The sequence below is a fragment of the Tiliqua scincoides genome, chromosome 2, assembly GCF_035046505.1.
Source record: "Tiliqua scincoides isolate rTilSci1 chromosome 2, rTilSci1.hap2, whole genome shotgun sequence".
NCBI classification, from domain to species: Eukaryota; Metazoa; Chordata; class Lepidosauria; order Squamata; family Scincidae; genus Tiliqua; species Tiliqua scincoides.
Genome location: NC_089822.1, coordinates 182729672 through 182751437, shown reverse-complemented (window position 1 = coordinate 182751437; position 21766 = coordinate 182729672). Strand labels below are relative to the sequence as shown.

Genomic DNA, 21766 nt, shown 5'->3' with positions numbered 1-21766 from the left:
TGCAGAATCCCTGGCCATTTCAACCTGTGATTCTGTTCCACGTGATTTGATGATTTCATTGCAACACTTACATCACAGGACCATCACAGGACCATTTACAACAGCAGATTGATAGATTTGCTGTTGTAAATGGCCCATAGGATTGGGCCATTGGACTCCAATCCTATGCACACTTACATGAGAATAAGCCCCTTTGAATACAGTGGGAGTTACTTCTGAGTAAACGTAGTATTATACCTGCACATGACATGAAATAGGGAGTTTCTGAAAGTTACAAGAATAGGATTCAGCTCAATAGTGTTTATAAAAGAAATATTTGACCCAGTTGGGGCAAATCCAGGGCCAGGGTGATTGTTTCATGTTTTCAATACACTGCAAATATGGATATTACAACATGGAAACCAGATCACTTTGTTACATAAAGGTTAAGGCATTTCTACTTGGTAAGTGCCAATTGCTAAAGACTGCCATTAATAGAGGTGAAAAATTTATTTAGGATTTCACATTTGTAGGTGCTACTCCATGTGAGCAGTTTGTTGGCATCCTTCAGTCTTGGAAGACTATGGTATCGCGCTCTGAATGGTGGTTCTGGAACAGAGTGTCCTCTCTAGTGCATGAAGCCTGGGTAAAGTAGGTATGGAGGATAGATTGTTTCCCATGCAGCAAATCCCTCCTCTCCACATCGCTGAAATGGTCCAATGGAAAAGCAGAGGCCAATATGGTTGGTTCCAGCGGCGTCGCAGGAGTTGCCAGAACGTGACTGTGTTCAGCCATGAACTGCCTCAGGGACTCCGGCTCTGGATTTTGCCTCGAGGTTGACTCCTGAAGCCTTTTCCATAACTGGATGTAGCCACAAGGCAGTGGAGGTTTGGGATCAGAGTTTTCCTTCTCTCAGATGAGCTGCCTTCCCAGGCTAAGGAGTCCCATCTACCTGGTGGCTGTTTAGTCGCCTCTTACAACAAGTACAGCCAAACTGAGGGCCTATTCTTATCCCCAGCCCCCAGGGGAAAGAGGACAGTTAAGCACTTGTGAGCAGTTAAGCACTTGTAAATCATACCACTGAATCAGGGGACAGCCTGTTATTTCAACAGTTTGCTTATACCCTTTCTTGTCAGACTTCAAGAACTAGGAGTTGTTCTCTGCCAGTTTTCAAAACTCTGTCAAAGATGGGAAAAATGTAGTGTGCTTGGCAACCTAAATTGGGACATGAGAGAAACGTGTTTAAAGCAGTGGTTCCCAAACTTTTTAGCACCGGGACCCACTTTTTAAAATGACACCCTGTTGGGACCCGACTAGGTTTGCCAGACTTTAAAAAAAGGAGAGCTAGAAATTTATTTATTTAAAATATTATATTTAATAATAACCAGAAAAAAGACCCTCAAACATTTATATAAATAACATTTATTTATACAGGTGTGCACCACTTAACGATGGGGATACATTCTTATTCCCGTTATGCAGTTAGGTCATTAAGTGAACATTCAGTCCCATTTATTGCCTTTGATGTGTAAACAGACACTCCCTGCCAGACACTAGCTGGCTACCCAGGTTACTGGAGATAGCTTGCCTCTTCTTTGCATTGAGAGCCTCGTTGTATAAACAGACATTCTGCTGCAGGCTATGGGAGTTGCGATTGCCTCATTAAGAGCATCATTATTGTGCTTTTACCACTGTCAATGTGATCTGTCATTAAGCAAACAGTTGTTAAGTGGTGCACACCTGTATTTACACATGCTTGCAAACTGCAGGAGCTAAGCTCTTTGCAGGGTAATTAGCAGCTACAGTATCTAATTTTTGAACAACTTCAGGGCTTGAGGCAATGAGATCTGATATTTCCATCACCCTTTGGAGATCCACCAAGAATCAGGTCACGACCCACTAGTGGGTCCCTATCCAGAGTTTGGGAACCACTAGAAATATTTGCAGAAAGATTTTACCATTTAACTATCCACTGCTATTTAGTGCCAACCCATGTCTTGTGTCCTACTTGTGTTAGTAAAGAATCATTGTGAGCTTAGAGTGGAAGCTGGACTGGATTTGTAAGAGTGTTCTCCTAGGTCAGACACAAATTCTGAAATTAAATATAGGTTCATTCACAAACAATAGTGACATGACTGTAAAATGGACATAAATCAACTCTTGTTAGCACTTTGCTAAATTACATGATGAGAGAGAAATGCTTTTAAAAGCAACCTTTTGTCCAGGGCAACTACCAAGGCTGCATAACTATGAGAACACACCTCAGTCTGTGGTCTTCTGTTTCAGACTTTCACCCATTCTGAGCACTGGGCTGGTGCCTTTATAAAAACTGATTTCATTCAACTTTATGAGAGTTGCATCATATAATAATATTTATTATTTATAAAGTGCCTCAACAGTAGGTGCTGAACAGAAATTAAGTTAGAGAGAACAAATGCTGCCTACAGGCTTACGGTGTTTATATAACAATTTGGAAGGAGAAAGTAAGAGAATAAAGAATAAAAAGAGGCAGAGATTGATGGTTAATTGAGAAAACAGATTTTCAGGAAGTGTTTAACCATTTGTAAATTGGTTATTAGGGGAGACAAAAAAATTAAGTGCATGTTAAATCACTAGTCTCAATTTCCTAATTGAAAGTCCTCCTCCACTCTGAAATGCTGCTGCTTGCCTGACAAGGAGAAAATATCCAATTCCACAAGGCAAGCAGACATAGATCAAAAGCAAAACGGAAAAGATTTGGGTAGTTGGTGTCAAAGAGATAAAGAGCAAGTACGTAATGGAACTAAGTGGAAAGAGTTAAAGGGAAGAAGACCCGCGACAATAACAGACCCTTGAAGAACTTCAACTGAAAGCGAGAGTTGTCATTTATAGATTCAGAATACACAGAATCGCAGCTTCAACACATTTCCTAAAAAAGCACACATTTTGGAAGCAGTGGGAGTAGTTTGGCTTGACTGATTTGTTGAATCCAGTGAAGCAAGTGAGATTTAGCATGCAATCCTATGCAGACTTATCTGGGATTAAACACCATTCAACACAAAGTGTGAACAGGGGTGGTGTTGCGATATCAGGCAGGTCAGGCACTGATCACCCCTAAACTTTCAGTAGTGGTGGAAGTGGTGGCTGTGGTAGAGGTCAGTGTGTCATGAGACCCTTGGTGCAGGGCTTTTGCCCAGGGCCCCCAGCAACCAGCAGCGAGGGAGAGCTTACTTCAGAGTAGGATGCATAGGATCAGGTTTCATGAGTAACTTTCAAAGGAGGTTTAGCAGTGTGTGGAAGGAGCCAGTTTAGATGGACCGTCCTCCCAAGCAATTGAGGGGATTTTTCATCAAGTTGAGAAAAGCAAAGGGAAGGGCCCTGGTCCCAACCTCAGCATGCACGAAAATTCATGCGTGGGGCATAATATTGTCTGATTCATCCCTTACAAGACAAATTAGAGCCATTTTCATTTCTCTGCTTATTGGTCTGAATTGACAGAAGTATTCACAGAAAAATCTTTGTTTGGTTTACGAACATAATAATATTCTACTGCCTAAGGGCCCAATTCTGTGCTCGGCAGCACGGCTCCATCCTGCCGAGCACTGTTGCAAATGTTCCGTAAGGCACGTTTGGGAGCCTCACCATCGGGCTCCTGCCCATGCTAGCCCAGTGCCAGCCGGTGCTAGGCTAACGTGGGGCGGTCTCCCAGAGCTGGAGGCGTGGGAGGGATGGGAGGCGGGTCTCCAGTGGCTCCGCTCTGCAGGATCCAAGGTGCTCGTATAGGGCTGCACACGCTACACAAGCGCCTTTACCTTACCGCCGACCAAGAGGACCAATGAGTAACCCCATTGCAGGGCTGCTTGCTTTACTCGGGGGAAGGGGATGGAAGTTCCCTTTTCCCGAGGCACCTTCTGCGGTAGCTCGGGAGGTGCAGGATTCGGTAGCAGCCCTTCTCAGTGCTGCCAAGGCTGGGCGCCCCGGGCAGCTCAGGTTTGGGCTGCCCATTGCAGGTAATTAAAAGTTCATTAGAGAGGATGCAATGACCAAACAAGAGAGAGGGGCAGCCTGAGTGCAGAGTCTGTGAAAAACAAGGGGAAATCCCAAAGCGGTAGAAAGGTATTTACTGACAAATTCCAAATGAAAAACTTCTCTTCATCTGATGCGTTTTGAAATTTATTTTTACCTCAGAGCTGAACTAGAAAAGATAAAACAGTTTTTGATGACTCATTTTTTCCCCTTCAAAATATGTCAGGGGATGGCAATGCTTTTATCTGGAGTTGCTTTGAATACATTGTTTTTCCCTGCACTTTGAGGTTTCCCTTCATTTTCCACAGGTAAAGCATGCACCCCCACTTTTTCCCCCCAAACACTGCCTGAAAAAGTACTGTACTTTTTTCAAGTACTTATGGTGCCAAACAATGTTTTACGTATTTAAATTTAATGACAGGCCTAGACTCAGCATACGTTGTGTTTAGCAACCGTGTCGTTGCATAATTTAGGCCTCCCAGATCATATTTAAATTATAATTTAATTTATAGATAATGACATAGCCAAACTCTACAGAAGTGTATCCATGATTGTGAAGGTAACCATCACGTATAATAGCAATGCTCCATCTCTTTTCAGTGAGCAGAAATTTCTGTTTTATTTCACTTGCAGCACATGTTACAGAGTAATGATATGGAAGCAGTTAGATTGGTATTGTAGGAGTTACTTGTGCTGGCTAAGCTTGTCTTTAGAATTATGCTGTTAGGGCGCAATCCTAACCAACTTTCCAGCACTGGCATAGCTGTGCCAGTGGGGTGTGTGCTGCATCCTGCAGTTGGGGGCCAATCACGGAGGCCTCCTCAACGTAAGGCAAAATTTGTTCCCTTACTTCGGAGTTGCATTGTCCTTATGTCAGTGCTGGAAAGTTGGTTAGGATTGCAGCCTTAGTTACGTTGTTTAAAAAAGCAGTCATGTGCCCATAATTCTTATGCCTGAATCTTGCCAGTTGTTGCAATTCTACTAGTAATTACTACAGTAATATTGATGGGAATTGGTCACTGTTATCCATGCTCTGGTAACCTTTTGAACAGATGATCATGGACCACTCTATGGAGAGTTCCCTTGAAAATGAATTGGAAGGTACAGCTATCATGCAAAATTCTGCTTACCCTTTTTTTCTGATAAAATTTATTTATTGCATTCATGCCCTGCCTTTCTCTCCCCTTGGACTCAAAATGGCTTACAAAGGGGCAAGAACAAATAAATAAAATGACAGTTAAAAGAATCATACTGTGCCCTAAAAATCAATAAAACTTTAAAATATTAAAACAAACTTTAAAACAACTATAAGACATAATTTAAAACTTTAAATTTAGAGTTTAGAGTGCAAGTTAAAGCAACTGATTTGTTGCTGACTTATACTGTAGGGAAGCCCAAGCATAAAAACATTAAATACATTAACTTCTATGCTATTTCCAGGCCTAATAGGAGATCCTGGTTATTTCCTATAAAGCTGTAAATGAGCTGAGCCTGGATTACCTATCCCTTTATGAGGTGATCTTGACAAATGTTTGGTCCCAGACCCCTCCTTGCTAGGTTATGGAATTCGAGGGCAAAGGATGCTTAGAGGGGAGGATTTGCAGACTGGAGAGAGGGCTGCTTAGTCTCTCCTGTGCTTCCTGGTTGTGCTCATTTGTGCCCATTTGTGCCCCCAAGCATTCATTCATTCATTCTAGCAAGTAGTATATGCTTGCAATTCAACTTTCATGTTTATATTCCCTACTGGGCCAGGGCTTCACTTTCCTAAGAAATTCTGCCCATTTCCCATTCATTTTTCAGTGGTAGATAAAGACTTTTCTATTTGCTTGACTGCTGTAGGCTTTATGGAATGGTTTGCATTTGTTTTTGCTTTTTTGGTTTTTTTTTTAAGGTGGCTGTTTGATGGGATATTCCCCTGATGCTGTCTTTTAAATGTTTGTTTCTGCATTTCGATTGTATTGATCCTATGATTGTTCTATTTTTATTACCAAAACTTTTGCATTGTACATCACTTAACAGTGCTTTGTCAGGAATTCAGGTAATAGGTTTGTGCATTAACAATGCTTAATGCTTTGTTGAACTGAAATAGATTTAAGCCCGCACAGAATCAGGTTTAAACAAAAGAGACTTGCAGCCCAATCCTATCCACTCTTACCTGGAAGTAAGCCCCACTGACTATAATGGGATTTATTTCAGAGTAGACATGCATAGGATTGGGCCCTTAGGCTCCATAATGGTTGGATTTCTCAAACTATATCTTCCAAAGATTTGCAAAGGACGGTACTTCTCAGCACCAGTATTTTTCCTGACCTGTTCCTAACAATTCCTAGATAAGCACATAAATTTAGTTAGGCTAGAATAGTACAAAATGTGCTGTGATAATTAGACCATCTCTTAACATTATTGGACCAAACTGAATTGTACCAAAATGAGACCCATAAAAATGTACTGTTGCTCCTGCTTCCGGGATGGTTTGTGAATCTATCAGACTCCTTCACATAAACTTCTTTTATTAAGTAGGTACAACCTCATTGTAGGAAAAAACCATATATGTCATCATGTGTGGCAATATGACAATGTGATGTTTTAAGTAATGATGTACCTTTTAAGGATTTTGTTTTTCTGTATAAGAAGGATTTTTTGTATAATAAAGTATTGATTTTAAAAAAAGACAAACTTACGCATGTCTAGTTTACCATGTGCGTGTGCTGTGGTAAGCTTTTCATCATATGTTCATGTGGTTACATAAATACATACATCTTAATGGCATCTGTCAGTACTGCATGAAAATGAAGCCGTTCTTGTAGTCTATGGGTTCTTAAGGACATTGTCATTACATCATAGAGCCATTAGGTGGTGCTGTAACATGCAAAATGACACTTATAACTTTGGATTTTGCTGGGGCAAAATTATTGAGAGGACAGCAGGTGAATGTTGTAGTCAGCACATGACTTTAGTTAAGAAACAAAATCAAAGGGCATTAAGATATTGATAGTCCAATCCTATCCATGTCTACTCAGAAGTAAGTCCCATTTAAGTCAATGGGGCTTACTCCCAGGAGAGCGTGGATAAGATTGGGCCGTGAGTGTGCAGTATGGTCAGAAAACCCTTAGCTATATAGGGAGACTCATAACCGAGTGTTACTAACCAAGGGATCTCTTGTCTTGAAAGATTATATTACAGTAGTAAGGCTTAGAAATTTGACTTGAATGGTCTGCTTGCCAGGTTGAAAAATCCAAGCTCGGCAGTGCAATACCTGTTTGTTAGAATATTTGCTGGACCATAGGCAAATCATAGTATGAAGTGTCTGATCTCGTTTTATTTGTGTATTGAACATGTGTCAAGGGCAAGTTTTTAGAAAACTTGTCTATTTAAAAAAACAAACAAATCAACAACAACAACAAAAGGAATTATTGAAGCAAGTCATATAGGCCATTGTGGGTATTCTAGATCCAGAGTCAGAGAGGCATTGTGATGAAGCGATTATTCTGTCCTGTGAATCAATAGTCAGCTGCACCCTCAGGACTTCATCAGCAATCACAGAATTAGTACGAGTTCATTCTTAGCAAAGGGGCCTTATAAAATCTGGAGTTGTATTGTTGGTTATAGTTACTGTTCTGCCTCAGTGTGTTAAGGTGGTACAGCTAATACTGTTTTTAAAGGCATTGCATTAGACTTGGAGTTTCTCACAGTGAAATTAAGTATGGTATTTTATTCCACAGATATAGTTTGGCTTCTCATCTACCCTTTTTCAAACAAGATGACCAACACAGCAGAACAGTCGTTCCTGTTCTTTCTCTCACACACTCACACACACCCGTATCTCAGCAAGTGTTTGGTTGCAAACCCATTCTTGCCAGGATAGTTTTGTGTGTATGTGTGATCACACACATATTTATATTTGGCTACTTTAGTTTAGAGGGTTGTCAGATCATTATGAGTTAATTGAGTGTGAAACGGCTGACATTTTCCTATGTAGGTGGGGAAGGGAGGAGAGAAAAATCAACATTTCACGTACATGTTTATTATAGTTTAATTTGTTCCGTGTGCCTTTAGAGGAACAGTACAAACCCACAAGGTTTCATTTTGCATAAGTACTGCAGAGGGATGCAATTTATCCATGCAGTTAAACGTTCGTGCAACAGGCGAGAGAAAGATCTGTGTTTTAGAATAGGAAAGAACTGATTGTAGGCACAAATTATAGAGCTCTGCAAGAGGCAAAATCTGGAACGGGCCCTTTCATGTTGGAGAATTGTTGGTTGATTTGGAAATAGCTCTCTGTGTCAATCTCATGCAGTGTTTCTCCTTCTGCAACTCCTGGAAAAAAATGTAAAGGAGAGAAAATGAACTAGGGAGTCCCACCCCTCTCCAGGTTGCTCAGGCTTTCTCAAAGCCATATTCCTTTAAGATGATGTAATAGTCATTTCCCTGGATGGTTTCTTCCCTGCACTGCTGAAACAACAGCATCTGAACTGCACTGGGAACTGTGGAACCACCCAGCTCAGCAACGAGAGCAGGAGCTTGGGTACTGAAAGCAGAGCAAGCAGCTTCCCTGGGCATCCTTTCAAACAGCTGCTGCAACCTTGTGCTCTCTGAAGCTGGCTGGGAAAGATGGGAGGTTCTCTGTCCTTCCTGATGGAGAGGGTACCACAATGGGATGCCCCCTGAAATCTGTCGGTGCTGTTCTCCTAATCTGGGCTTTCAGCAAGTCATCTGAACCAAGGTCCTTCTGAAAATCTCTCCTGTCCAAAGGGATCCTGACTGGGATGTATGCTGTTTTTGCCTTTTCTCAGTGAATTGCTACTTAGCTCTGTTTCTCTTTGTGGCTGATTCTGCTTAACTTTCCCGTACTTGGGTTTAACTCTTCAGTGCTGCATGGATCTTGCCAAATGGACTCAGCTAACCTTCTCAGTCCCTTTCCTGCTTTGGATTTGTTACTCACCAGACTCACTTTGCCTCTGTGCTGGTTTTGGGGTTGCTTAGAGAATGCTGCTTCCCTTCAAGAGAACTGGCATCAGCTGTAACCAAGGTAAGACTTGATGCTTCTCTCCCCTCATTTACATATTCTAAATTAGATGCTTATGCAAACTGAAATGTGCAGTGCTTTCTTATTAACTCTTTCAAGGGCTATTTAACAACTCCCCAGAAAATCTTTTTTTAAAAATTATTTTCCAAGATAAATAGTCCCTGAAATTGGTGTTGCAGTCAAGCATCCAAACTTAGGGGTTTCTGACTCTTCTAAATTCTTTTGGTGTGCATAGAGAAATAATAATTTCATATTTTGCTCCCCCTTCAACAGGCTCGTGAATAATCATCACTGTGGCTTAATCCTGCTGTTTTGGGCTTTGATGGCAGATCTGATTATTTGATTGCATTCTGTGAACTAAGCATTCTTCATCTACTGTTTAAGGTTAAACCCACTTGGCAAGCTGTTGTCACCCGCATTTCTGGACAACTGAGAAATAACTATCTCAGGCTTCTTTCAGTTTCCCCCTCCATCACCTTAAGTGTTAAGAGAACCTTGGGGGAATGGGTAGAGGAGCCTCATTGGAACCTTGGATGTGAGTGACAGTTCTGCCACAACTTGTGGTCAGTTTGCTTAAAAGTACCATGGCATTGAGTGGAAACTGCAGGACTTACATCCCTCCTAGAGAACAAGGGACACCTGCCCATTCCTTCCCAGAGGTGATAGAACTGAATGTGGGTGGTCAGGTATACTTCACTCGCCACTCAACTTTAATAGGAATCCCCCACTCCCTGCTTTGGAAAATGTTCACCGCCAAGCGAGAGATGGTCAATGACCTAGCAAAGGATTCAAAAGGCAGGATTTTCATTGACAGAGATGGCTTCCTCTTCCGATACGTTTTGGACTATCTCAGGGACAAGCAGGTGGTCCTGCCGGACCACTTTCCAGAAAGAGGGAGGCTGAAGAGAGAAGCGGAGTACTTTCAGCTCCCAGACTTGGTGAAACTTCTGACTCCTGATGAGATCAAGCAAAGCCCTGATGACTACTGCCATAGTGACTACGAGGAGATTTCCCAAAGCAGCGACACAAGAATTTGTGCCCCATCCTCGCTTTTACCTTCAGATCGAAAGTGGGGCTTCATTACCATTGGCTACAGAGGGTCGTGCAGCATGGGCCGGGAAACCCAAGCCGATGCCAAGTTCAGAAGAGTCCCCAGGATTTTAGTTTGTGGAAGGATTGCTCTAGTGAAAGAAGTTTTTGGCGAAAGTTTGAATGAGAGCAGAGACCCAGACCGGGCTCCAGATAGATATACTTCCAGGTTCTACCTGAAGTTCAGGCACCTGGAGAGGGCTTTTGACATGTTGTCAGAATGCGGATTCCACATGGTCGCCTGTAATTCCTCAGTGACGGCTTCTTTTGTCAATCAGTACACCGATGACAAAGTTTGGTCCAGCTACACAGAATACGTCTTCTACCGTAAGTACAGGAGGCCTCTGGTGTGGTGGTGGTTTGGGTGCAAAAGTCAGACTGTGTGCTTGGAGTCTTGTTGCTTTGGGCAGCTGCCTTCCTGACTTGATCAAATGTCATAAGAATCTTTAGCTTTAGCTGGAGTTTTAGTCTGTAAGATGCGGGTGCAAAGGAGATATATATGTAAGTCTTAATTTGAACACACACAGATGTTGTATTTAGTGGCGTGGTCTTGGCTAGATGGCAGCACAGACTGCCAAAATTTCCCTCCTGCCTTTATTCCCCACACAATCGCACACAGAGAAGCTGCTGCTACCCCATCCGTCGTGGTGAACTATCACCTCGCGTGTCTTCTGAGGACTCGTTTAATGTAAAGTCAGGGTTTGCAAAGGCACGGCTGATTTAATTACAGAAAGTCTTCAAATGAGATTCGGTTTACAAAGGTAATAAATGTCTGGTAATAATCACACAGTCAGCCAAGCCATCTGTCAACAAAACTCACATGCTTCTATGCAGAGAAGAGAAAGTCAAATCTACTTATAGGGATCTTTTTCATAAATACAGTCTGTGCTTTAATAGCACGTACCAGGAACAGTGAGGCGGCTACATTTTTGCTTTGGTGTCTCCATCATAAATGTTCTTTCTTGCTGGATAAATTTACTCTGCTGGCTGGAATCTCATCAGATTACCTACTGTGTTTGCACTCATTTTTTTCAGCGGATCACTTCACAGCTTTGTTAACTTTTTCCAAGTTTGGTGTTATGGGGGCTGGGGTAGTGGGGTGGAGAATGGGACTTTTATCAATGGTCACACCAGGGTAGTTTTCATTCTGTACTTCTTTAGTAGTACTTGGTCTTCAAGCTGTGAACTTTGAATGGGTGAAGGATTAATTGGTTCATTAGCACAACCAGATGTTCAATATTACCATTAGGTAATTAATGGTACCATTAACATTAGGTACCATTAACAAACAAAAAAAGTTTGTTTTGTGAAATGAAATATCAGCGCTTCTCATCCTATTTACCTGCTGCACTCTACATAACTATTTAAAGGAGAGGTTTGTGGTAGTTTGATTGTAGATTTGAAAAGAGTGCAGAAATAGAGCTGTGGTTCTCTAATTGGCCTTAGTAGTAACTAATGCATAGTAAGCACAAATATTCATATTAGTTCACCAGGCATCCAGCGTACTGAGATACTTGTCTTAGATGTCTAGAAAGGTGTCCTGTATTTTTGAGATTTTATGTGCCCATTTGTTAATTGATCTTGTAATATTTTTTTAAAATAATTCACATGGAAAGTAATTGGAGCTATAACAAAAAATCAACTGGACCGAATTCATTGGTGATGTTTACTGGTGTTCATAGTCGTTTTCAGAAACAGTTGATCTACAAAATTACTGGAGTTTTAGCTGATTATTAATCTGAAATCTGGATCTGAAGCTATGTGATGATTAGGATATGTCAGAGATTTATGATGTTTTGTGATTAACATAATCTGTATTCAGACAGTGCATTAACATCTAACTTTTTGTTCCTGTTTTTATGGGGAGAAAAAAAAACTTTTAAAAACAAACATAGAACCAAAGGGAAAGTATTAGAGCCTGGCTTTCAAAGTCCTACTTTGATATTATTGAACTTAAGAAAAAATTAAAATTTCAAAGTTATAATCACAGGTCAAGAAAAGAAGAGACAATAGAGAAAAAATAAAATGTGGCAAAAGGATGTTTACAGGTTCTTGAAGGAACACAAGTCAATGGAATATAAAACTGCTCTGATATATGATTCCTTTGCCTGTTTATCGTTCCAAATTTTATCTTTGTTTTTCCTTTACTCTGAAACATCCAGATTTTAGAGAGTCATTTTCTCCATAGAAATAATTTTTCTCCTTTTTTTTTTTTTTTTTGCATCTCTCTCATGTATGTTATTCTCCCAATAAAAAAGTTGTGAACCTCTGCAATTTGACAGTTGGGCACAGATGGGTTTTGCTATAATGGTGCTGCTTTCCGTTCTCAATTACTAGTGCAGGGAGCTGAGCAACTGCCAGGCCTACTTAGGTTTGAGACACAGCACAGCCAGATAACATGCAACAAATGGGTGTGCTGCTGTGATGGATGGAAACAGTTGCAGCGGCTCCTGGCCTGGGAATACTGGGTGTGAGGAATGCATCATGGCTTCCTACCAGGGACTGTTGCAACTCCCACAAGAGGTACCAGGGACTCCTGCAACCGTTGAGTTGAGCAGTTTCCCAGAGTTGAGGAGTCTGAAGCAGCTCAGTGTTCCACAGCATTGTGTCTCATAGCTGATAGGAGGGTGAAGCTGCCATTGATTGATGCATTTCCAACTCTTTTGTGTAAGGGCTGGGTTTAAAAACCACATTTCCTGCCCTCAACCATATTTTGGGCTCTCCTACTTTTTACACACATTCCTGCTGATGCCAGTCTGCATGTTTTTGCCACTCTGCTAACATCTGGTACCTGATTTTTGCCATTATGTGGACATTTTTGGTGGACATTTTAACACACCATCTTTCTTGCATTTGTTTGGGGGGGGGCAGGTGGATCTACTGCTTCCCTATTTGTTGGGTTTTAACATTCTGAAAATTATATCAATAGGTATGTTTAGTGAGGAAAGTTTTGTTGATATCTAGATGTGACTTTTCTAGGTAAAAGGGAAATGTGCATTTTGACAGGTTTTGAAAATGCTTTAGTGGGTTGTGCAAGCTGCTCGATCCCATGCCAATGACTTGTAAGAGGTACTTCATTTCTTTTGACAAATATTAGAGGGTGCATGTATAAATGCAGACACACCTATCTATGGATATTTCCATTCTTCCTGGCATTCTTTTAGAGCAGTGGTCGCCAAACTCACAAATAAGGTGTTACGAAAAAGTGGTCCCTGGTTGAACTGGGGCTAACTGATCAACCATATTGCCACATGACGTCTGCTGAGATCGGGAGACTGGGACACTCTGGGCAGTCATGCCTGCTGCCTGGAGTCCCAGCAGGCTGTGTAACAGGACATCTGGGCAGATGCAACTGCCCAGAGTGTCCCTATCCCCCGATCTCAGTAGACGTCATGTGGTGACCTGGCAGAACAGTAAGTGCCGGTCACAGGGTGGAAGGGCTACTCCAAACCCTGGATCCAGCTCCTGGGTTGGGGTTTGGAAGGCCCTGTTTTAGAGTATTTATAAAATCAGGGAGGATAACATTTTTGTATAAAGAGGCAGATTTTATTTTCCTTACATTCTGCATGCAGGTGAAATTTTTCATTTCGCCCACTTAGTGGACCCAGTTTAGTTGTCTCCTCTTTATACTAAATGTTTTTTACTTCCAGAATCAACTCCTGCCAACTCAGCAGGCAGGGCTCAGGCAATATGTCCAGATGTGGCAAGGCAAGTATGTGATGGGAACAGCAAGTTGAGTCTACTCAACTAATTCAACTAATTGCCTCAAGCTCTGAGGCTATTGAAACATCAGATGCTGTAGCTGCTATTTACCCTGCAAAGAGCTTAGCTCTTGCAGTTTGCAAGATGGCTGCTAACTGTTCTATAAGGAGCAGGGCTTTTGCAAACCTGGGTAAATATAGAGAGAAAAAGTTCAAGGGTTTTTTTATGGTTATTACTGCTTATAAATTATTATTTCTTTCTAGTGTACCTTTTTACAAGTCTGGTAAAACTAGGTGGATCCTGATAAGTGTTTTAAAAAGCGAGTCCTGCTAAAACATCTGGGAACCAATATTCTAGACCAGGGGTCTCCAAACTTTTTGGCCAGAGGGCTGCATCAAATATCTGATGTGGTGTGAAGGGCTGGAAAAAAAATTTAAATAGAGAAGTTAAATAAATAAATTAGAGATGGAACTTAGATGATTGAATTAATGAATGAATGGGCTCATTCGTTCAACCTCCCTGGCGCTCAGAATACCCTCCAGACCCAATCAGAGCATAGTTCTGGTCATGTTCAGTTGAGTGGACCAGAGGCTTTCAGGAGACAGGAAGTTGGCTGCAGGCTGGAAAGAGGCTTGCTGCGGGCCGCATCTGGCCCCTGGGCCGGGGTTTGGAGACCCCTGTTCTAGACTGAAATGCCCCAAATGTTGTAGCTTTTCTTCACAAGGGAGTTGCCCAAACTCACTAATCATTTTGGTTGCTTTCCTCTGTACCTTTTCCAGTTTCAGTTAAGTGGTCATTTGTAGCACTATATTGCATATTAGGGGAGTACCTTGTTTTAAGAAAGTTGACTGTGAGATTTTTCCCCTCTCCACTGCATTTATCAATTTGGAATGCCTTAACCAGGTCTCAGAATGTAAATTTGCTCTGTGCAACAGCAGGTAATTATAACATTTTCTCTAATAATTATATTAATTTACATTATACATGCTGCAGAGCAATTTATGACTTCCTGGGGCTGTAGCCGTTATCTCTGTGTAACTGCATGTAATCTTGTCTTAGATATTCAAATGTAAGAATCCTGGCAATCCATGCTGAGCATGTCTGGGGTAGTCAGAGCCCCTGTACATCAAATTTCCAAAATTCCTTTTTCAAAACTCTTAGGACCAATAAAACTGACAGCTGGTTTTCTGGCGGGACATTCCAGCATCTTTGCAGCTGCATGGCCATAATTATTTAATTAGGAGCTGCCAACTGTGCCTATATAAGCATTAATTCATCAAGCTGTTGTGCTTGGGTTAATGGGCCGAAACAGTGGGAGGTATTCTAAACTAGTTAGCTACCTGCAAAGATGTTTTTGGTTGATCGGCTTAACTCCTCCTCTGAAAAGGCAGAGGGAGCCTGCAAATCTGCAAAACACTCATATTTTTAAAGGGTAGTGAGACATGCTGCTGTAAGTCATATTTCAGATCCTTAATTGATTAAGCCATTGCTGAGATACAAATTAAAAAGGAAAAAAAAATGAAATGCAACAGTCAATCTGTTCAAAAACAGCCAGATGGGTTAAAAAAGATGAAGAAAGGTGGATGCTCCCTTGATCATTTAACTTTGATAGTTTTAAGTGTAGTGAATAACTTCTGAAATGAGCAGTATAGCTCTTTATGGAGGATATATGGAGGCACCCAAGGTTCTAGTGGGAGGTTTGTATTCACTTTGTACTTGGAAAAGGCAGCCTGCGCAGCAGAATGTTTCTGCCTTGGTGGTGAGTTGGGATAGGGGATGAAGAGGAAAAAAACAGGATGACAGTGCAACGTGTGTGTTCAGAGCGGCTGGGCTATGCTCCAGCTTTAAACTAGGCCAGTGCAAGGGGGAATTGGGAGGCAGGCTGTGCCTGTGCGTACGTTGGGTCCATTATTTAACAGATCCAGAGATTAGGCTCTCTGTGTGGAGTATCTTGGAATAAAAGATTGCCCAGAGGATGAGGTGCCATTCAAAAACGGACCATAGGCTGTGGCTCTTTTTTGGTGCTGCGGGTTCCAGCTGTCTCTTCCCTGTCACCCAAAGCTAATCTAGCAGAGAAGCCAGGGTCATGCCCCCTTTTTCTTCCCATGGGTCAGTGCTTTTTTGTCCTCTCTATTTTCCTGCCCCCTTGCATTTTCTGGAGTCTGATTGTCACATTGCCCCAAATTCAATCCCCTTTTGTTCAGTTCTGGGTGGAATGAATGATAGGTTTTTTTTTTGTCAGTACAGTACATTGTGGATCCCAGTTTTCCTACATGGCCAGATCCTGGGCTGTTTGTGCTCCACAGCATACTAAATTGCAGCATAAATGAGACTAATGATGATGATACGGGGGGGGGGGGGGAGGAATTGGGCATAAGGCACAGTGTCAAAGCCTTCATGGAAGAGGTGAGTTTTAGAAGGGATGTGAAGGAAGGAAGGAAGGAAGGGATAATCACAATTGTTACCCACATGATTTAAGATTCAGGGCCCAGTCCTCTCCAACTTTCCAGCACCAATGCAGCTGCAGTGCAGCCCCAATGTAAGGTAACAAACATTCCCTTACCTTGAGGAAGTCTCTGTGACTGCCTCCCTACCGCAGGAAGCAATGCATGCCCCGTTGGCATGCCTACATCAGCACTGGAATGTTAGATAGGACTGGGTCCCGAGTGACGTAAAAGTAACTTCCATACACTCTGGTAGTATATGAATCAGACGTCAGACTTAATAAAAATGGAGACCGAGCTTTATCTATTGAGTAAAGAGTAAAGGTGTTGTGGAGTAGTGACTAAGAGACTGGGCTGCAAGTGAGGACTCCTCTGGTTCAGATTTTGCCTCTGCCATGCATTCTCAGAAAGTGGCCTTAGGCAAGCTACGTAGTAGTAGTAATAACTTTATTGTCATTGTGCTACAGCACAACAACATTTATGCACCTTTGAGATAAAAGCATAAATATATACTACAATTCCAACAATCACACTCTATGTGATTGTTAGGATTTCATCAAGGTAATAGCTCTGCGTGTGGAAAACGGCACTATACAAATGTGGTATTATGAGTAAAGAACCAATCTTCAAGGTGCTTCTCTGATTACAAATGTTGAAATACAGCAATATCATGCACTTTCATCTGGTTTGGAACCAGAGCATAGGGGAAAGTCAAAAACAGTGGCATAAAAAGGGGGGGCCAAGAGGGGCCGCAAGCCCCAAGTTCCAAGCTGCAATGGGGTGACACCACTAGTGACCAAAATAGCACTTATTAGCAATAATCCCATTATGTTATATACCATTCGAAGTGTAATTTATGGTAGAATTCAATGAAACAAACCAGAGTGAAATATCAAAAGTTATCAATATCTGTAAGTTATCGATATCAAAATATCAATATCTATCAAAAGTTATTGTCAAAAAACCAGAAAACAAAAATACAATTGTCTTATGTAACAAAAAGTAGATTTTCTTAACTCAAAATGGACAAATGTGACTGATTATTTGAAGAGCCAATGTGATGTCATTATGACACAGCATGGAACCAATATGGTGTCAATAAGGTGACACCCTGGGGGGTGACACCACTAGTGACCAAAATTGTGGAAATTGTGGTTTTTAGGAATAATATTCATGTTATATACCATTTGATGTGTAATTTATAGCAATGAAACAAACCACATTGAAATATCTGTGTTATATTAAAAGCTATAGCCAATTTAACCAGAAAAGGAAACACAATTGCCTTATGTTGTAAAAAGTGAATTTGCTTAACTCAAAACTGACTAATGAGCCTGAGGGTTATGAGAGCTAATGAGGTGTTATTATGACACAGCATGGAACTACAGGTGCAGCCTATTTATCTATGGATTTTTTATCTGCTGATTTGTCTCCGGGTGTTCGGTACTGAAAGTCACACACACAGGGGCAGGTGTGGTAGTAACAGAGGGGATTGCTTTAAAAAACCCAGAGAGTGTTTGCCAAATCCCCCCCCCAGATGATGCAGGCAATCACCGACACAGACAAGCCTTCACACCAAACAAAGCATGAGATATAGCTTACGATCCTCTCCACACTTTCCTGGGAGTAAGCCCCATTGACTACAATGGGGCTTACTTCTGAGTAGAAATGCATAGGGCTGGACTCTGAAAAGCTCAGCATCCCACTTGTGAAAGAAGTGGGACAGCTGGCAATGGGGAGGGCTCAGGAGGAGGAGGCAGGAGGGGGAGGAGAGGGGATTGCTTTAAAAAACCCAGGGAGTGTTTGCCAAATTCCGCCCCACCCCCATGATGCAGGCTCTCCTGCTGCAGCAAGCCTTCACAAGCAAGCTTTGGGAAGCCTTGGAGAGACAGGTGAGGGGTGAGCAGAGAGTCAGACTACAAGTCCCAGAATGCTCTGGGGCAGAGGAGCTTCCATGATGGTGGCCAGGGAGGGCTGCAGGAGCCGCAGCAGCAAGGAGGAGAACCTGCAGCGCTGTTGGGTGGCCGCCCAGGACACAGAGGACGAGGCTTCCCAAGCAAGCTCACCATTCCAACTGTGAAAGAAGCAGGACAGCTGGCAACAGGAGGGCTGAGTACGGTGCGGAGAGGAGGGGATTGATAACAGCTGCCTTAGTTTCCTTCCATCCGGAAGCGTCAGGCTGCAGTGAATTTGCGTAACTCTATGGCATTTAGCACAATGCATTTTTTGTTAATCGCGCCGAGTCACAGAACAGAATTAACGCGGATAAATAGGCTCCACCTCTAATAAGATGTCAGCCCTAACCCTTTTCCATGTATCAGAGCTAAAACTCATTTAGTTGTGTGAGTATCATCAAGTTGGCCACTGTTTTTTTGTTGTTGTTGGTTACTGATTGGTTTGGTAAATAAATGGGGGCGCCACCATGAATTGCCAGACTGGGTGACACCAACCCTAGTGATGCTGCTGGTGGTAAGGTTGGATGTTGTTGGTCTTGGCTTCTAAACATTGTGGATTCTAAACATTCATAGGGATCTGTAGTTTATGAGTGGTTATTAACCATGTTTACTACAATGAACCTCCAGATGCAGGGGCAGTACTTCACTGAGTTGGGGATGGATCGAGTGTTTGTGTTCTCGGGGGGGGGGGAGGGGAAATGAAACTCTTAACTCCAAAGCCCTGGTCAAACAGACAGGTAGATCTGGGCTCTCGGTTGAACTTTGGCCTCTGTGGCTGAGGTTTGTTGGGTGGGTGGACCTGGACTTGGAGCCCAGATCTACCTGCTGGATAGACTTGGGCTCCCATTCTGACTGCCCTCTGAAGCCTTCTTTTCCAGTTGGGTTAGACCTGGGCTCCTGGTTGAACTTTGGCTTCTGTGGCTGAAGTTTGCTGGGTGGGTAGACCTGGGCTCCCACCTGGATTTAAAGGCCAGATTAATTAATTTTTTTGTAAGGGGGGAGGGTGTCAAAAATTTATGGGCCCCGAGGGTCAAATGATCTAGCTATGCCACTGGTCAAAAATGGATGAATGTCAAAGCATAGTCTTATTTAGCTTGCAAATTTATTCTGGCCAGCGAAAAAAGGAAATAACTATCACACAAGCGAAACCTAAATAAACAGAAATAAAAAAAACAAAACATAAACATAAGAACATCGTGGAAGCTTGGATAAGATTGGACAAAATAGGAAAGTGTGTGGACGAAATCTAAAATGTGGCTATAACTGAAAATGGCTGAAAGAGCAAAGCTATGAAAGTCAAGTGGGTGAAAGTCAAGGTATAGCTGTACTCAGCCATGATTTATATGCTTAGAGAGAACTTATTTTTGCATTGCTTCAAAATTACACCCTTGGCAGAACAAGGTTTTTGACAAAAACAAGCTTGTTCTCTAATGTTCCTCTCTCCCAACTATTGTGTTGAACTCAATTGCAGTGTAAGGCAAGGGCGAACATTAAATGCCCTCATTCCTATTGTGTATACAGTATATTCATGGCAAATACTATTTCCTTGGGGAATGTGGCAACGTTATATAAAGATGGCATGTTGCAAAACTAATTTTAAACTATTCCGCCTTAAGCACAACTTTTGGTTTGTAAGTTCAGCTACCCTTTCAAATAAAGGAAGTTTACGGATGACCTTTTGTCAGGCTCTCATCTGCATCTGACAAACTCCCCAAAATCTGGAGCCAGTCCTGGATGCTGATGCAACAAACACACTTTTACAGAGGTAAGCCAATCCATATGAATGGTTCAACTTGGGGAAGATGTAATAGCAGGAATCATCAATTTGTCAATTTGCCAACCAGTTACTGCTGGTTTCTGTGGGTTGGATCTAAGTCTGAAGTACTTTCTCTGAAGGACAGTGACTGCACTTCACTCGGGAGACTTCACTCTTTCTCAGGAGTGTGGAGATGATACAGTAGGCAATAAAATGAGAGACACTGAGAAAGGTCCTTGTGTGTGATGATTCAGTGGGGCCACTAGCCCTGCACATCAACTGGTGCTGAGGTTTGGTGTGTGAGGTTGGTGAGTTTACAGCTGTCCTTCACCCTCTTCTTCATTTTGATGGACTACTATTCATTCTCTGAGTTAAGCAAATGACAGCTGGGAGCTACTGATTGAAGGTCCAATCCTATACCTACCTTGTGCCAGTGGTGGGTGCCATAAATGTGCTGTGAAGCACGTTTACAGGCACCTGGAGAATAGGGAATGCTGGTGCTGGATCGACAACAGTCAGGTGTCCGGTCCAGCATAGGCAGGAGGAGGATGTGCCACTGCCAGGGGTAAGTGAGACTGCCAGGTGGCGTTATGGCCTCTGGAGGGGGCAGGGGGAGGGTGGAATGAGGGCAGGGTGGAGGAAGGAGGGGGTGGGACTGGTGCTCTGCTGGATCCTGAACTCTGTGTTGGGCTGGAAGGCCCGACATGGGGGCTCTTGCATCTGCACCAGCAAAATAGCTGGTGTAGATGCAAGGAGACCCATTGCTCGGGCTGGGGCTGGGGCTTTCCTCAGGAGACACCTGGCAGCTTCCCAGTGCCCACTGGATACAGCAGTAGCCACTTTGGTGCCGGGAAGCATAGGATTGGACTGCCCACTTCAATAACAGTTCACATACTGAGTTCAGCGATACATACAGATCAGCATCACCAATATTCTAAGACACATTTTCAAAGTTTGAACAAGTCTGGATGTTTTTTTTTTTGTCTTTTTAATTTGAGAGTGTTATGCACATTTCCTTAAGGCTTGCCTTGCCTTTGCAACCACACAGATAAAGCATCTTGGATAGCTGTAATGTTCAAAGGAGACTTTGAGACATCCATGGCAATGACTGTAGGCAGAAAATTAATTGACAGACTTTGTGAGCCTTCGAGTAATTTTTACTGCCATTCATTATAGCAGCCCTGTGGGTTGTGGCCCCATTTTCACCTTATTCTTTCAACAAAACACTGTTTGGTTTATTCAGCTTGCCATTAAGGTCTGATATGAATATTAAGAGACAGTTATGGGGTTCTCATCAAATTATTTGTGGTTAAAGGAATGTAAGCTATTGGGTGGAAGCTGGTATTTGATAGTGAGCAATAATTGGTATCTACTTAGAATTCAGATTTATGACCTTTAACAACAAATGCAAAGGAAATCTTGAGGGTATTCGGGTAGCCTGCTTTACCCAAGTCTAATTTAACCAACCACAATGTGTTGCAATTTCTATCTGAATAAAGCTTGAGACAGCATTTAATTAATAAGTCTTATCTGCATTCACATAGAGACAGTATTATAGTATAACTGGAATGTAAGACACATGCTGCCAATGCTAAGTGCTTGTTCAGATGGCTTGTTGCGATGCCATCACAACAACATTGCTGCACAGCAGCCTGATGTCCGGATCATTGACTTTCATCCATGGGCAGAATTGCTGATTTTTGCCAGTCATTCAAAGCAGTGGTGAAAGAGGGATGAGGGTGGAGCCACACAGCTGGCAAATGAGGCTACCAAATTGTGGGGGCTGATTCAGTCCCTATGCAATTCCTAC

General features: G+C 42.3%; 1 protein-coding gene across 1 annotated transcript in view; it reads left to right on the top strand.

The window, feature by feature from the left end:
• Positions 1 to 9594: 9594 nt before the first annotated feature.
• Positions 9595 to 21766, top strand: part of KCTD16 (potassium channel tetramerization domain containing 16) — a 184319-nt gene continuing 172147 nt past the window's right edge. The window contains exon 1 of the mRNA XM_066617349.1: positions 9595 to 10426. Within this exon, the coding sequence (XP_066473446.1) occupies positions 9595 to 10426 (832 nt within the window). The remainder of the gene's footprint in view (positions 10427 to 21766) is intronic.